We start from the raw sequence: 18,617 nt of genomic DNA, 5'->3' as shown, positions 1-18,617 counted from the left end.
TGGACACACCTGAGCTTTCCATAGCCATAATCATAGGACTATATGACTCTGGTAACCCGGCTAATAATAATGTGCCGAGCCACTCATCATCTACAATGAATTTTATATTACGAAGCTTGTGTGCACATGTGATGATTTTGTTGACATAGTTCTGATGACTACCACAACTTTCCAGATCTGTTGTAATTAGTTCTCGCAGAAGACCTACCTTCCTCAACAAGCCGGAGTCATCAAAAGCCTTTCTCAGGTTATCCCATACCTCCTTAGCCGTGGTGGCATCCTGGATATGAACATAGTTCATAGGGTCAACTAGAAGGACTATTTTTGACCTTGCCTTCGTATCTTCGGTCTTCGTAAAAGCCATGCCCGATGTCTCGACACATTTCCACAAATCTTCATGCTCTAAAAAGGTTTTCACCGCGAAACTCCATGTAGGATAATTATCACGGCCCGCCAAACGATCAATTTGAGCAAAACGGGGGTCCGCCATTGTAAGCTGAAAAGTTAATGACGTCGCGACGTATCACGAAATCAATTTGCATCAACGTGATGCCTATCACTTTATAAATCCTACTTCCCTATTTCTATCCCGGCGTCTGGGCCCATAACCTGTTACAAACTATTTTAGAGTAGGAATTTAGTAAAGAGAAATAAATAAAACAGCTGAGTTAGACAATGGTACGAACCGCTCAATATCTTGGAACAGACAGGGGCGATATATTTATTATAACAGACAACATTGACAGATACAGATTACATTGACTGATACAAACTACATAATATTAAGTGGATGCGTTCAGTTTAACAAGTATTATTGAAAAGTATTAAAAACAAAAATAAAGTTAAAGTTAATTTGGAAGCTCTAATCGAATTTGGCGCTGCAATCTACTACACCTACAAAATAACGTCTCAGATATTTCTATTTTTTTCGAAATATTTAATCCAATGATCTATCTCAATGCATTTGTAACCTTCTGAGATAGACATCTTAATCTAAATATTGATAAAAATGTGCCAATAACCAATTGACGGATTGTAATAGCCAGGTGTAGGTATGTGGATAGATCGTTGTATGAAAATGACAGTTCAACTGTACCAATATCCTGTCTTAAGATTTTAACTTACACCAGTTTATAAAATAATTAAAAAGCTATTTTAAACATAGATATGTATATTTTAATATTATTTGTACGGTTCTATTTACTTTATTTGGTTTATTTCGTTTTTCAAATATAAGCGAGAGAGTATATATGTATGAATATAGTAAAGAGTGAAGAGATTGCATTCTATCTGACACTATTCAGCGTCTAATAGACGCTGTCGATGGGTCTAAGGCATGCTGGTTTCCGCACGATGTTTTCTACCACCCTACGAGTAAAATAGGAAGAGCAAAACCTTGGAGTTGATAGGTCAACGCTCATGCCACTAAGCCAACGCTGATCTAAACTTTGAGTAAGATACAACATACTTATGGTACTTTGTTTTTCTTTCGTAAATGAAACATACAGATACTACTTGTGAAAATTTTATTACAATTTAGGTGGTTTAAATAAATTAGGTCTTACGTTATGGAATGCGTTAATATTAGGCACTTGGCGCGAAAAAAAGCTACGATAGCGTAGTAGTTTAAGAGATGATAGCTGTCAGAAGCTGAGTGAATAGAATTTAGCCAATATTCTTTAATTATAATTATTTTAGAGATTTCTTAAGCCGCTTAGTCTATACAAACGCGTTACATGCATATAAAGAAAAATACTGGTGGCATATTTACATTAATACTAGAAGTTACATTTAAAATACTTCATTAAGTTTTACATTCCTAGTGATATTTAAATAGAGGTGAATAAATAGAAAATTGTAAAGAACGATAGAACCTTGAAATTTAAAAGCATTAAATCACATTTACTAAAATTGTTCTCCTATATAAAAACTAAATTCTTTTTCTCTTTCTTACTAACCGTGTTTACACTGTGACGAAAAGAGATAATCGAGTAGGCACGTGAGTTAAACTGGTGTAATTATAATTAAGTTTTAATGAATAACGATAGTATAAAAATAGGTATTCATGTTTTAACAATCGTCATCAAAAACCTGAAGGATAGGATTAAACTACTGAATGTATAAATGTGAAAAATCCATCTTATTATGTAATGATATATAACACTTAAATATTTAAGGTACCAATAATATTATAAATTATATATTACAATAAAATCTACGTAGATACAAGTAATTAGTAAACTCACTTAATACAATTCGTGTTAAGTACCAAAACGTGCACAATTTTTATATTCGATAAATATGTTGCCATCGTTAAAAATGTTCACTTGCACACGTGAATTTCCGTGCGCGTTACACACTTTTCGCAGGAAACGCGACAACACCAGTGAAATTTACATCGACATTTTGTTTCTTCCACAGATTGTATTGTGTTGTAACCCCTTCCGCAACAGAGAGTTTCACATCCGTCTTCACCTGTCAAATATTATTTGATTAATACTTTTCCTATGTCAATTTTTACGTCTTATTAGAAAATATCTAAAAAATATTATTATTCATAAAATTAACTGTTAAATCAATTTATGGCCATTATCACTAAATAAATAAATAAAAAATCTATTAACGTAAATTAATTAATAAAGATTGTTATGAATTTGACGGTTATTTAAATCATCCTTGGGATGGATTTGCTCCCATCGTAGACATATAAATATTTGTTCAAATATTTATATAGCTGCTCTGCGTTACAAACAATTTGCATGACTCAAAACTCGGCGATTGATAAGAGTGGTGTAGATTTTCTTTTCGCCCGCTCTTAATTTAAAATAAATTTTCAACCTCTCTTCTTTTCTGTTGACGTTCATAAATATACTTGGTTATTTATATGAATAAAGTTATTTTGCGTTTAAGTAAGTATATACTCGTTCATGAATGAAACATAGGTAGGTTATATTATATTTACTCAATATTTTTTACACGTCAGAAATAACCATTTACCCCGAGATGTTCGATTGCAGTGTCTCCCATGTGTCCCAAAGGAACCTGTCATTGGTTCCGCTTCACAGTAGGAAGGAGATGGTTCCAGAAAAACCAGTTCAGATTTTCTTGGTTGCCTGCCAATGCCTGCGTTCTGTCTTGGCCTGGAAAATATAAAATCTTATAGGCTCGTAAGAGATTGTTTTCTGTGCCTGACACACACCGGCCATATGAGCAAATACTATTGAATATGCACCGCCGGGATTGGAACGGAATATAATAGCATTACACTGCTCAAATAGCAGTGTCAAGTAGGTGAACATACACCTACTTGACTATATAATTATGATCGAGGAAACAAATTATATAAAGTAATATTTAGTTTTAGTTCGTTCACAGATTCGTACCAGCAACATTATTTCTTTCCATAGCCTCCTATCCCTTATATTATATTAGTTTGAGTAGAATTTCCGAAGGTATTACCTTCGTATCACCAAATGCGTCTGTGGTGCATGTGTGGCAGGCGGAGGGTGGGGTGTTACCAGTCTCGCGCGGTGATACTTTTCCCTCAGCGCAGCGCCAACAGCGCGAAATGGCGGCAAAGCGCGCCAACATGTGCGCAGGGCACACGATCCAGACACACCGTGACATTTGCACTCGCGTCGAACTAAATCCTTTACTATCTGTAAATAAAACTGTTTAAATTGAAATTGTTTCATTACTTTTTTAATATATATATTTTTAGATTTTCTATTGTTTTTTGCCCGCGCGACATAAGATATTTAGGTGGACATAGAAAAACGAGTATAAGTGATCAAAACCTAGAGACGTTATAATATTATCTTAACATAAAAATGCCTGTACCTGTATTATTATATTTTTTCCATATTGAACAATATAAGTATAGCGGATATATTATGTATATTTTTTTGTTGGATATATAATGTAGACGATTGCAACGCAGAATGAGCCGGTAATAGTGTACATATTTAAAGTACATAGTACTTTTATTTTTAACACGATTGCCATCCATAAAATATAAGAACCATTAATTCACTTTACAAGACACATCTATAAATTGCTTTCAAACGTGCTCATTAAAATTACATTCGCTTACAATCTACATGTTCATTACAAGTAATAAAAGTAACAAAAGCCCTCTAAGTGTTAAGCATTAATAAAATTGAATTACACATTATTAAAGTGCACCTTCATGTGTGTACACCTTTATTTTGTTTCTTTTTACTTTTTTGTAGATAAAAACAAAATACATTATTATCTGTAGAAGCGAGTCGCAGTTGGCGCGAAAAAAGACGACATGGACGTTTTCATGTTATGGTAATCGGTTATTTATAAATACCTTATTAACCTTATTACTGACAATATAGTAAAGGATTATTATTTATGTATATTTCGGTATACTATAACCACATTTTTAAGTAAATATTTTTTTGAGAGAGTGCTTAGTCACTTTCAATTCAGTAGACATAGCGAATACTTTACGTAGTAAGTATTTTTCTAGTATCAGACTGAATGTTTTCCGGGTTACCCACGAGTAACTAGCGTATGACAGTTTTCTGAGTTTAATAATAATATTAGTTTTTTAGTTTTATAACACTTAGATAAAACATTAGCCTCAATCCAATTATAAATGTATACAAAATGAGTCCAGTTCATTCAATCGTGCCAAAGCCAAATCGAAATTTAATGACCGTACTCCAAGCTTTAGGAAATATGTCTCAATCATATATCTAATAAGAAACGATTATGCATATTATTATGAACACGAAACTTTAGGGGAGGTCCATAATAAAATTAAATCGTCCATGTAGATTGCTCTCTTGTATCGCTGCAGGGTAATTGCCCCCTCGATACACGGTACATCGTTTCGCACAATAATGTAATTAGACCCTGTGGCTACGAATTACGATATTAGGACCACGACTATACAAATTACAATAGAAATGGGAAATTATAACCATAATTTTGAAACTATATTACAATTAAGAACCAGATCTTGATTGAATATAATAAATATTCATATAAAGTTTTCAATAGTCTTGACACGTTTTAAATTTACATTAATTGAGAAATCTTAAATAAAAGAAAATATTATTTAGCCTTTTATATTTTTTGATAAATCTGTATATAATATTTTTTAAACAGAAAAATGTATGTTATGAAGCTGCAAACAGAATAGCCGAGTGGTTATTACGTCTAGTACCTCATCAAAGTTGAATTGATTGAAAGCTCTCATATAATTTATAACATGGAACATCTAAAGAAATTGCTGTAACATTTCAAAATTATACGCTCGCACGTTTCGTTGAAGAGTTTATCGGACTCCGATTCTCGATAAATACTAAAGCAATGTATATAGAGGGTGCCTTTTTTTATCAGAAAACAATAAATAATTACCAGGAATATATCTATATTGCTTATAAATGCAGTGGAAAATTTGAGCAACTATATTGCACCATTTATGAATTCTTTTATCAAACTTTTATTCTTATTTTTTTTCTACCTATGAATGTTGATATCCTATGACACTCTGTACTATTCTATATTACTCTGCGATTCTCTATGATATTCTGAATGTAAAATGATAATCGTATGAACACGATAAACAAAAAAAATAATATAAACTAACTATACATTTTTTAAGTGAGGTTAATTATACATTAGATTAGGTAATTAATAATAATTTTGAAAAGGGTAATAACACATACATACATTATTGTGTATTAATTAAACAAATAAGTGTTTTTTATGGTACAAAGACGTTTACAAGCCTTTGTATGTTTTGCAATTGATTAAAAATATATTAAGTTAATATTACATTTTTGTATTAAATAAGTAACGTAGTTAGTAATATAATATCGATCTGTCATCGTACTGTAGATATAAATTCTAAAAGAATTACTGTTTTACTAACTGCATTTGAGAAATTACGCTCATTGCATTAAGATGCACTCAAACGCATTTAATAAATTATATGTTTGCGTATATATTTCCTGTTGGCAATACTAATGGATCTTAGTTGTGGAGTAAATCTTTGTAACTGGATAACATCTTGATACGATCATTTTAAATGAGCTTTAATATTTAAAAAATACAATAGAAGACTTCCTGCGTTTGGGTGGGACTTTTATATTATGGTTTATCGACCTTATTAAAAAATTAAATCAGTCTAATTGCACCGTTTTAACTAAAGTACTATATCGTATTTGTCTATTAAATTGTATTTACGCTGTGATGAAAAGAGACAGATTACTTAAGATAAACAAAAAGGGGTTTGGTGTTCGCAAGGTACCTAACCTAAAACTTATAGTAAATATGTAATCTTTGTGAGAAATGAAATGGGAAATTTCTTTTTCTTTATTCACAAAACATTTATTTATTCTGCTTACAGCAAGCTTCGCTGAAATTTTTTTTTGTATATTTGTAATAAAAAAACCCGTTATATTCTCGTAAACTGTATTTTTTTTAACTTTGGAATACACTTGTGAATACCTGTTCTTTATAAAAGTTAAGTGCAAAGTTAAATCTAACCTCCCCTACCTTCCTTCCAACTCGGTTGTTGTGGAGGTTCATGAGACTCCTAGCATCGGCTTCTATTTCACGTGAATCCAGGAATCGTCGTGCGAACCGGGCACCGTACGCTGATTCGCCACAGCCGCCCCAGTGGAACTGATCTGACGGACTTGGAGCTCGTCTCCTGAAAGTATTATAATGTTGTATAATTAAGGGACAAATGCACGGTTCTTTCTATATCCAGGATATATCTACTTTTATATATTTCCTCATACATTAAGTTTTTGGTTTTAGTAATATATTGTAGGTTCGATGCCCGGCTTCCAAACCAAACCAAAGGACTTCCTTTCTATGTGCGCATTTAATATTTTCTCGAACGATGAAAACGTGAGGAAACCAACTTGCCTAAGCTTGCTGGCAACGCACAATATTTTTAAGAAGAGTGCAACTGGCATATTTTTAGTAGACCTGATCTACCTACCCTTCCACTAAATAAGGTTCAGGTCTGTCTTAATTTTTTTCCTTTTTAGAATCAGTCAGGATGAAGCAGTATCTAACCTATTTGATGAGCATCCACAAGCCGGTAGATCCCCTCTCGCGCAGGCTGTACTGAGTGCGTGCGTCACGCCAGCCGATGTTATCGCATATGTGAATGCTGCCTCACGGGTTGCTAAAACAGTAAAAATGTATATTTTGGTAAAACAAGCTTTACTATTGGCAGCCATGTTAATAAAGCACAGACCGTGCCTGGAACGGTTCTGCGAAAAAATCATTCTCTACATAAAAGCGGCAAACAAAACAGAAAGAGCGGGTCTCGCGGGGAATTGCGCCCCGGCTCGCCCATGAATATTGTTAATAAAAATATTACCGATGTAGTCGGGGCGTAATTCCCGACGCGTTAAATAGTAGCATACATATAGCATATTATAGTGATACATAAAGTCTCTGGACACTATGGCAGGGGAGTAGAGTGAAAATTAAAAAAAAAACAAAACAAGTTTTAGGGTCAACTGGCGTCCAGCTACGGTAGCATGTCTGTGCAAGAATTATATTGTTTTTATTTATTGTAGATGAAAATATCTCTTTATTCGAGAAAATAAAACAATTGTCTTCTTGCTCTTAGAACAGAAAGCCTTTGGACTAGGTCAACGAATCAAATGCAGATACAAATGCATGTGTAGGTAAACATAGGTAAAACGGTTCAAATTTTTCAGTTACCATACAAGAAATAAATATAAAACATTTTGTTGGTAGCTTTACTTAGTATTAATCAAATGTAAATGCATTACACCTATATCATGAAAACTTGAAGTCATTGGTTGCTCAACGTGAGAGGTATTAAGACGTGAATCCATAAATAAATCAACGCTAGTCGTGAGAACCGTTTGTATGATATTTATCGAGAAGCTGTCATCTTTGGCCGAGCTAATGAGTCAATTAGTAGGCGATTGTCATTTGTTTACTATGCATCGAATTTTGATTGAAGCTGAGTGAAAGGTTGAAAATGGAAACGGTTTGAATTTGGAATTTGTTTATCTCAATAACGACTGATAATTAATTGACACGTGAATGACGTATAAAAACCAAAATATTTATGGATTTTAATGATTATTTACAAATTATGTAACTCCATAAGGCGTTTTGAAGCGACGTTTTATGCGGTATTGTTACTCTTAATTTCACTTTATTTCCAATACTCTCAAATAAATTATTATATTAATATTTAAAGCACCCACGGTATGTAATACTGCTTCTGCTTTAAATATTGAATTTAGCGGAGCTGTTTAGTATGTTAGCGCATTCACACCTCGAACATCTACCGGCTACTTGATTTTGTTAATATTTTATTTATTCACCTATTAATAATATTATTACAGACATTAATACAAATAAAAAGTCGATCTATTCAAAAGTTTTTACAGTTTTGTATAATTTTTAGAGACATTAAGTGTATTTGGTTCCGTTTACCCATACGGAAGTAGCGGCTCCTTCTCGAACGTATTTGGTTGAATAACTTAACCTTTATACAGAAAATTTGACAGCTGCTGAAGATAGATTTGTGTTCTGGAATACAAGTCTTCACTCTTCGGGTATAGTGCAAAGTATTCCTGTTCTAGGATCGGCACTTAAAACCTCAAGTCATCATAACCATTAATGCCTGTCAATTAAAATGTATGTATATGGCAATTATATCGACAATCGTGAACGAATCATAATTATTGACAGATTTATGGCAATACCATTCAATTGTTGTGAATAAATGAATTTTGTATGCAATCAAGATACCATTAGAAATCTTAATTACATTAGAAACAATGAGGGACGATTTCAATATATAATTAAGATAATATCTAATCTAATGTTCAATATAATTAATAAATTTGCATTTTACTTCAGCAAAAATTTTGCCATCATAACTAAAGCAGCACTTAGTCCGGAGGGAAAAGTAAGTAAAAGTAGAAATGTGAAAAAGATTAGAAATGGTTTTGAAAACAAAAACTAAATTTGATTAATTTTCTTCGCGTAAATACATAAAGAAAATATCTTAACACAAACCATATTTTTATCGGCCCTTTATCACACCTTAACTTAGAAAGTTCCATTAAGTTTATCGAACAAAAAAACGTTTGTCAAGAAAGTCTATTACTTTGTAATTAACATTTGGAATTGGTTTTAAATTAAAAGCTCGTAAAGTTATACCTACGATTTATGTTAATGATATCTATGTTTACACAGATTCATAATAATTTCACGTTTGTAGATAAATTAGTTACCATAAAGAACTAGATGCGTCACGACTGGTAAAACTTTTGCCAGACTATGTGAAACTGTTACGATTTAGATTAGATTAGAAAAAAATATTAATACTACTAATGTACTAAAGTGGTATCCAAGGTACAGCAAACGAAAAGATTGCGACAAATAAAATGGTGGATAGACCAAATTAAAGAAATAGCAGGTGGTACATTCAGAGAATGAGCAATGGAAAAACGGGCACACAGATAGATCACCTAAATGAAGATTGACATTGAGACGTGTTTAAATGTAAAAGTATCTGAATTAAAAGGCTATTATTAACATACCCTTTAAATGTGCAATATATACGTAATATTATATACGTGTATTTTAGAAATACTAAATCATATCCAGTTCTTTATCTATGAACATGTTTCATAGCAAGGTTATAAAGTTGACATAGATATTGCTTCGCTATCATAATCATAATTTATCATTCTGTATACATTTACATAAATATTTCATTACGATTTCGTGCCGCCTTCAGCCTTTGTTTAGGGAAATTATGTGTTGTTTACTTTATTGCATTAATTAAAAATTGTATATGTACATAAAATGTAATACTTGAATGTGTTTTACAGTTTAAACAGGCCCATGGACACTCTCAATACCAGAGGGGTGGCGAGTGTCGATCCTCTTCAATTAAGGCTTATATTAATATTAGGAATAAGATTCTACAGATTATTTGATATTTAGTTCAGATTAAAGAAAGAGTAGAGACAAAACCCACACAATATGTTGGTGAGTGATTGAATCAAAATTATTTCCAGGATATTGAGGAGAAGAGCTCTATATTCCACAGATTATAACAAAGTAGATACCACTGAAGTAGGTCTCCTCGAAACGTCTTTGTTTACAGAAATACACTAGAAGAAAGAATAAGCGATTTAATAGAAAAAAAACCATTTTCAAAATTAACTTCAAGAAAATATTTCCCGACAATATGACTACAAACTTGTTTGTTTATCGTTACAAAGATCTGAAATATTCCAGAAAATAGATGTTTAGCGACCAAAATTTAGTTGCTTCAGGTGACACGGACAAGGTTTGCCGGCCTATGTTTGCATCAATACTAATCTAACACACTACATTGGAAAAATTATCAGTATACTTTGTACATTTGTTTGTTGTTTATAGTAAAGTAAGAATACTTTACTAGAGTTACAGAGTGGTTACGAATTATCAAATGCATTGTAGGATCGGCTACGGTAAGACTACGTCCGCACTAGCAGGCGGCTGGTCTAGACAGCGCATCGCCTTTATTTTCATAGCTTAGAGCTTTTAACAAAAAAAAAAATTTTTTTTCTAACTTGTTTTACAAAGTAATAAAAGCAAAACGAAGACTGCATGAGAGTATTAGGTAACTATCGTTTTACTAAGATACTCTCTAAGTTTCCCTGACTAGCTGGGCATTAAGAAAGCCGCCTTCTAGTGCTGATGTAACGACATGGGGTTACAGTCAAGACATTTAATATAAAATGTATAATTAATAAATAAAGTAATTGAACTAAATAAAAAGTCTGAATAATGAGGATTTATTGGTAAAAATTTTGTTTATTGTTATAAAATATTTCGTAGTCATTATTTATATACTATTAACCTAACAATTAAAAATCGCAGCTAACAACGTCAAGACCCTATCTTCACATGAACACTGGTTGGAGTTAAATGAAGCAACAAAAAAAAATCAATTATGACGTAATCGGTATCTCAGAGATCAGACGACTTGGTAATAAAATAGAGGAATATGACAAATTAATATTCTGCTACATTGGTAGTACACCAAGTAAATTTGGAGTGGGCTTCATTATTAAGAAGTCTCTTAAAAACAACATCGAAAGCTTCATCGGCCTAACAGAACGAGTGGCAATGCTAAATTTAATACTTCACGAATTTAAGATATCCATTATACAGGTATATGCACCCACCGAATCCGCAAAAGAAGAAGAAATAGAGGAATTTTATAAAACTATCGACAAAGCTATGGAAATAACACATAAGAACATTATACTAATGGGCTTTAATGCGAAGGTAGGGGCTCCTAAAGAAGGTGAATACTTAATAGTGCAACAACATGGGAACGGTGAAAGAAACGATAGAGGACAGAGACTTGTCGACTACGCACTTGAACACAATTTAACTATCATCAATACATGCTTCAAGAAAAACCGTAGCCGGAGATGGACGTGGCGATCCCCAAATGGACAACACAAAAATGAGATCGACTATATACTATCCAACCAACTTTGAAGTCCTGAATTTAAACTATCTGAATTTAAACTATCCGTCAGACCACCGATTAATTAGATTAACATTAAAAATAGCCAAACAAAAACAAAGTAAGACAGAGACAAATGGGCATCTTTGGAGGAGGCCTTCACCCAATAATGGGGTTCCTACAAATTATATTATTTAAGTATACTAAAATCTAACCAAGCTAGCTAATAATACAATAAAATAATGTAATAGTAAATATTATCTAGTAGTAAATATGATATATATAGTAGCAAATATTATATAAGTAGTATATTAATAACAATAAATAAAATAGTTATAGGTAAATAATATAGAAAATAAATAAAAATAAGATGGTATTAATTTTAATTAGATAAGTAAGCGCTTGGAGATGGGCCAATGTAAAAAGTTATATTTGTAGGAAATAAAAAGGCTTTTTTATTTTATTTTATTTTTATTTAACCTAACAATAAGTATCTATGGCATTCACGTGTCAAAATAGTATGTCTCCGCCAAGCTTTGTGGCACCAATTGAAATAATTTGAACTTGTCCGTCAATTAATGTCGGAACTAATAAAGCAAAGTAAAATATTGACCAGCCGACTAAATCTTATCGGTTTCGGATGATATAAATGCTTTTATAATAATTAGTTCGGTATTATATTTTTCTTATGAATTACTGTGAATTAGTGGATACAGTTATTATAGAATAAAAAAGGATCCGTTATGTTAGAAAATATTCTATAATTGCAACATTAACATTAAAAAATCTGTTTAGGTAATATTTATGGCAGTATCTTTAACATTATACATTAACAGTATATATGTCCTTAAAATAATACGTCTATGTTTAGGGAAACCATAGACTAGCAATGCAAGAATTACAATCTTCTTTCATGTACAAGAAATGGTAACTATGGTAACAAACGCCATGTTGTCTAAGTTTGACGTTTACTATGGTAGTTACGGCTTTTATTGTGTTTATTTGTAAAAAAAAATATTCTTGATAATGATAGACTGAGGCTAGCAAGGACTGACGTATGTTATTATCAGCCTTGTTAAATGATTGATAGTAAAAAACAGGATTACGATAATCTTCCGTGGTAACATTTCTTAACCAAACATATAATTATTACTTACACATCTTACGGAACATACTATGTCATTAAATTAAACACAGCGACAAATTATATGTTACAAGGTAGTGCGTAAGAACCTATCAATTTTGATTGATAACATTCTAAAGATTGATTAAGTTTTTTGTGAGTGTTTCACGTTAAAGTAGATTAATCATATTTTAATCAAGTGTTCGCGTGATGTCAATGTCTTTTTGTTTAGGAAGTTACAAAACGATGCCGGTTTCTTTTTAAAATTCCATATTTCTATTCCATAGCTGAACACCGTCCTTTCCCCACGTACACACATATAGTAATATAGGAACACGAACATAACATAACATAAACTGCTTAAATAAAAATATACTAAAATATTCGAAAGTTCTTTGCAACAAAATTTAAGGAGGAATTCTGACATAAAGATGTATTGACAGACATTTATATATTTAAGAAACAATAACACACACCTGTATGTATTTAAATGAATTATGTTTGGGTTATGTGGAAGAATCTGCTGTTATTGTGTTGTACAAAATCGCGCACCCGATACGACAAATCGTATAGCTTAAAAAGCTTTAACAAACACAAGTCAATTAGCCGTGTGGTATAAATCAACGGTGTCAATGTGGGTGTGATATCGTACGTTTGCTTTCGAGGTAGTCTTTTTATTCAACTCATTTGTTCGATTGTATAATAGGTATGTAAATTTTAACTATTGGAGATGTTCTTTTATTTGACCAATGCTATAGATACTTCAAAATCCAAGTCAGAGCTAGGCCCGTTCAAAGTTGAAAATTTAGTTCGCATAGTTCACGCTAAGTTTTACTTGCGTACGTCAAAAACGTATTAGATTTTGACATACGAGAGTCATTCTTAGCGCTAAGTCTAATTTCTGAATATCAATCTAAGTTTAAAATGAGGGCGTGTCTCAGAAACAAATTATGGTCTAGTTAATTGGCCTTAAAAGACAAAACATTTAGGAACGCTTCCAGAAACTTTAACCCAAATTTTAACCAATTTTTTAATGATATGTTACGAATTAGATCAGAGGATGAAATTGAAACCGTAAATTGTTTGTTAGAATGCAAATATATGTTTGGTTGTGCTTAAAACGCTATAGGATAGAAATTTTATATTTACATAAAACTGTAATTTCTGCAAGTAATGTATTTTGAATAAAATCTCACAATATCCCAGAATAAGGATACCCATTGTTATATTCATTTCTGTAATGTCTGATTGTTTGAATTGGTAACGGCATAATATAATGAATTGATAATTTATTTATACAATCGTGAATTTTAGTTTCTACGTTATTTTCTTATTAGTAGGTACATAAATATAAGTCCTGAATTTATTTATTGTTAATTAAATAATAAGTAACTTTATTCCTCTTGGCTATACAAATATTTTTTTTTACCCATACATTAGTCACAGACAATCAAAAAACACTAAAACCTTTTTTGTAGCCTATAATCTGCCTAGCGTTATAGGTCACTGACCGTCTTTAGTCGCAAAACTATTGCAATATAAAATGTCAGTTTGAAAAATTTATAGCTTTACTTTAAATGGTTTTTAGCTATTTTAATCAATTTTTAATTTAATTTAAAAATTGAGCATTTCACATTTAATGAATTGAATAGTTTAAAAAGTATATGATTGTGACAAGCACATAACACACCACAGAATAATAAACGTTTTAGAGCAGTGTTGGCCTAGTGGCTTCAGCGGTCAACTCTCATACCTGAGGTCGTAGGTTCGATCCCCGGCTGTGCACCAATGGACTTTCTTTCTATGTATATATCTTCTATGTATGTATCATATAAATGTATTTAACATTTGCTCGAACGGGGAAGGAAAACATCTTGAGGAAACCGACACGTCTTAGACTCAATAAGTCTACGACGTGTGTCAGGCACTGGAGACTGATCACCTACTTGCCTATTAGATTGAAATATGATCACGAAACAGATTCAGAAATCTGAGGCCAAGACCTAAAAGAGGTTGTAGCGCCACTGATTCATTTTATGTATATATATGTATGAAACATTATGCGGGAATTTATACGACTAACATTGTTTCCAAGCTGATCCATATTATTTGGTACGCGAACAGGGAGTCTTCTACTTCTACTTTTATAATAATTAAATAATGTATTAATTATGCCATTGGTAAGGTCGATTAGTTCTTTAATTTTAAAGTGAAAACACGCTATATTTAAGTTATTATAAACGCAATTTTATTTGAAAATACGGCATTTTTTAAATTTATTCAAAAAATACAAACCTACTAAATTATTTTAACTTAATGTACGTAGTAGTTTCTATAAAATCTTAGTTCTGATATTCGATTGGCGTTTAAAATTAATATACTATTGGTACAAATTATAGATTAAATTAACAACAAAACAGTTACAAAAAGTATTTTAAGAAGTATTTTACGACAGGAAATTACAGTTACCGCTAATTCGGCTTAATTGTTTATCTGTGGGAGGTACACGCCACAAGGGGTAGACATTAATTACTGTTTATGTTACTACCAGTCTTTTTACTAAATCAAGAAAGTTTTAAATTGCCTCTAAGTGGTCTATTACTGGTTTTATTAAAAACGTGAGACATTTTTAAAGAGTAATATTTGCGCGTTCTCTGTTTGAATGAAAGTATTTATTTTGTATTTAAATTCTTTAATTTTTTTATTTTACAAGGTCATTAAACTATAATGTAAAGATTTGTTAGTAGATCGTAAATATGATCCTATATGATTTATGCATGGCTCGTTTAAGTCAAAGTAAATGTTGACCTGCTTATAGACTCAAGAAGTTTAACGAAGCCCTAAACAAGTCCTAAATGAACATAAAAAAAAACAAATGTGATACCTAAAGGCATGACGTGGCCGAAGTCATTCCCATCGCCAATGCCGGTGCAGTTCCACCTATAGCCTCCAAGCTGGTTTCGACATTCTGCGTACGCCATTCTGCAATTATAGAAGTAGAAGTATTCGTAAACAAATAAAAATAACAAACTTTATTCATAATAAGATAAAAATGGGAATATAAAATATTTACATGAGGAACAGGACATACAAAGAATATTCGAAATAACAAGTGGAGATGGACGGGACACAGGGCAGAACAGAACTGGCAGTAAATGTAAAAATAAATTCATTTAATATTTCTTTTTTTTGACGTTCATAAGTGTACATTATGTTACCTATATGAATAAATAAATTTTGACTTTTAACTTTGGGAAAATGTAAAACAAACGAAGACATGAAGGCGAAACTAAAAGGCTTTGACTATTTCATTCAGGCTATATTTAATCCCAAGTAATGTGTTCAGTCTTTCACATTATGAGAACACACTTTCTAGTTGTTAGGTGCTATTGAACATTCATGGTCTTACCTCAAACCATCACCTACGGCTGCAATGGCGGCGGGGGAAGATCGACACATGGCACGTTGCTTGTCTGTTAATCCCGCCACTCTCGCGCAAACCAAATGTGCGCCTAGCGATACACCGCCTGGTAGTGCTGGTCTGGAAAGAATATACAATTATATTTATTAAAAAGGCATAGAGATTAACCTAACCTTTAGGGCAAGGGATAACGTATGGTAACTTCGTCCGGTCAAAGGTGATAATCGCGTTAAAGCTTCAAGATTTTAAAATAAGATAAGGGTGGAAGTCAGACTCAAAATATCTTTATTCATATAGGTAAACAAGTACACTTATGAACGTCAAAAAAACTTAAATTAATTGTAAATTTACATTTACTACCAGTTCGCAAGTCAGGGGCGAGAACGGGCAGGAAGAACTGGCAATAAACTTTCCGCCACTCTTTTTAATCGGTAAGTTTTGAGTATGTTTGCTTGCTATGTACTCTACTCAGGGGCGTAGCTACCGCCGTATTTGCCGTATCAATTATACGGGGCCCCCGGGCCACGGGGGCCCCCAAAGTGTGTAAGGAAAAAGAATAAAAACTTTTTAAAAAAGATAACGAAGCGATTTTTTGATGAGATATCACAAGATGAGAGAATTTCCGACCCGGAATCCTATTTCAAAGTCAATGTATACTATTGCTGTTTAGATATATTAATTTCTCAAACTAAAGAAAGATTTCAGAGCCTTTGCAACCTGAGTAGTATATTCGAAATATTACAACCGGAGAATCTTCTTCAAGCGAAGAGATATTAAACGCTTCCGGAAAACTGTCTGCTAAATACAGTAAAGACATCTCACTTAATGTTTGTGACCAATTAAAGGCTCTAAAAACATACTTAAATTCTGAAATTAAAAAAAATTATTCCATTAAAGAACTCATTGAATTATTGCTAGTAAAATTCAATAGTCTAGCATCCAGTTTTCCCGAAGTAATCACAGCATGCTTTTTATTCTTGACCCTTCCAGTTACAACCGCAACGGCAGAAAGAAGTTTTTCAAAATTAAAACTAATAAAAAATTACTTAAGAACTTCAATGGGACAAGAACGGCTGTCAGACATCTCACTATTGTCCATAGAGGCAGAAACTTTAGAAAAACTAAAATCATCATCGGCCAGAAATGATTTAATAAATCAGTTTGCCGATAAAAAGGCAAGGAGAGTGAATATTTAAAATTCGATTTTTATTTGTAAAATGGGTAAATTATGTGATAAATAAATATTACTTCTCACAATATTTTTTTTCTTTTGTGAAAAATCTTTACCTCCATATAAAGGCCTCCAAAAACATTTTTATACGGGGCCCCGACAAGGCACGCTACGCCACTGACTCTACTTCTACAGTCCCTCATCATCAGGCTCCTATACCCTGCATGCCCTTGCAGCTTAATGGCTTCTAGATTATTTACTGAATAGCGACTTATTTGTGACGCGGATGCGGGTAGTACTGATTGATTTAAGAAGGTACTTACAGAAGATAAATGTAAAGCAAAATATTTTTTATTAATTATTAAAATCAAATATACAGTATTAACAATTTTCTTAAGCTACATAGTAATAAAAAATACTCACTGTCAGAGTAACTAAACTTTTCAATTTGTCTAAATTAAATCTTTTTATTTTAATTTAATTTTTTTAATGGGTGTTTTATAAAATAATTCTATAATTTGTCTCTAAATGGTATAATAGTACCTAATGTTAGATAACAGGTAACACAGCTGGATATCCTGGCTTTTGCTGATTTGGTTTCTTAGATTATGGGTATTTGTGGTTCAGTTTACTAGTATAATATTTCTATTTATAGTTCCAAGAAATTTTTCATTAACTTTAAATAAATAAACACGATTGTAGACACTATATCTATTTTATTTCGAAGAGTGAAATTTGCGTGTGGCCAGTTTAGCTGTAACATTCATTAATACATCTTCGTTAATACGTCCAATTAACGTTTAGCCGTGACACGGCCAATTCACACAACGCCTACTGAAACTATGAACAAATTGAGGATGCAGTTAACTTAAATGTACGACATGCAAAATAGGATATGTTGTATTATTTGGAATTGTATTTAAATAAAATTAATTTACATGTCTATTCTAAAAGATAAAGCAGTGTTGGCCTAGTGGATTCAGCCTGCGACTCCCAATCCTCAGGCCGTAGGTTTGATCCCCGTCTGTGCACAAATCGACTTTCCTACTATGTGCGTATTTAACATTCGGTCGAACAGTGAAGGAAACCATCGTGAGCAAATCGGCTTGCATTAGACCCAAAAACTCGACGGCGTGTGACTGGCACAGGAAGATCTAACCTACCTACTTGCCCATAATATTGACAAATGATCATGAAATATGAAATAGATACAGAAATGCCGCCCAGATCTAAAAAAAAAAATTATTTTTATAGAACAACAGGGGGCAAACGGGCAGGAGTGATGCCGCCCATGGACACTCTCGATGCTAGAGGGCTCGGGAGAGCGTTGCCTTTTATTTATTCTTATGCTGAAGTGTTTTCTTCATTTATTTTTATA

General features: G+C 32.4%; 1 protein-coding gene across 3 annotated transcripts in view; it reads right to left on the bottom strand.

Moving 5' to 3' along the window:
- Positions 1-1,688: 1,688 nt before the first annotated feature.
- Positions 1,689-18,617, bottom strand: part of LOC110995122 (protein Wnt-7b) — a 52,695-nt gene continuing 35,766 nt past the window's right edge. Inside the window, exons 3-9 of one of the 3 annotated variants that reach the window (XM_022262131.2) lie at positions 16,057-16,188; positions 15,532-15,629; positions 7,069-7,180; positions 6,529-6,694; positions 3,460-3,659; positions 2,998-3,140; positions 1,689-2,475 (exon numbers count right to left, since the gene is read on the bottom strand). In XM_022262131.2, coding sequence (XP_022117823.2) covers positions 2,324-2,475; positions 2,998-3,140; positions 3,460-3,659; positions 6,529-6,694; positions 7,069-7,180; positions 15,532-15,629; positions 16,057-16,188 — 1,003 coding nt within the window. In that variant the 3' untranslated portion in view covers positions 1,689-2,323. Of the gene's footprint in view, positions 2,476-2,997; positions 3,141-3,459; positions 3,672-6,528; positions 6,695-7,068; positions 7,181-15,531; positions 15,630-16,056; positions 16,189-18,617 lie in introns of all 3 variants that reach the window. The other 2 variants (XM_022262129.2, XM_022262132.2) reach the window with 2 other exon arrangements.

This window comes from Pieris rapae, chromosome 7 (genome assembly GCF_905147795.1).
Source record: "Pieris rapae chromosome 7, ilPieRapa1.1, whole genome shotgun sequence".
In the NCBI taxonomy this organism is placed as follows: domain Eukaryota; kingdom Metazoa; phylum Arthropoda; class Insecta; order Lepidoptera; family Pieridae; genus Pieris; species Pieris rapae.
The sequence above is the reverse complement of the archived record's forward strand: the minus strand, read 5'-3'. Positions and strand labels throughout refer to the sequence as shown.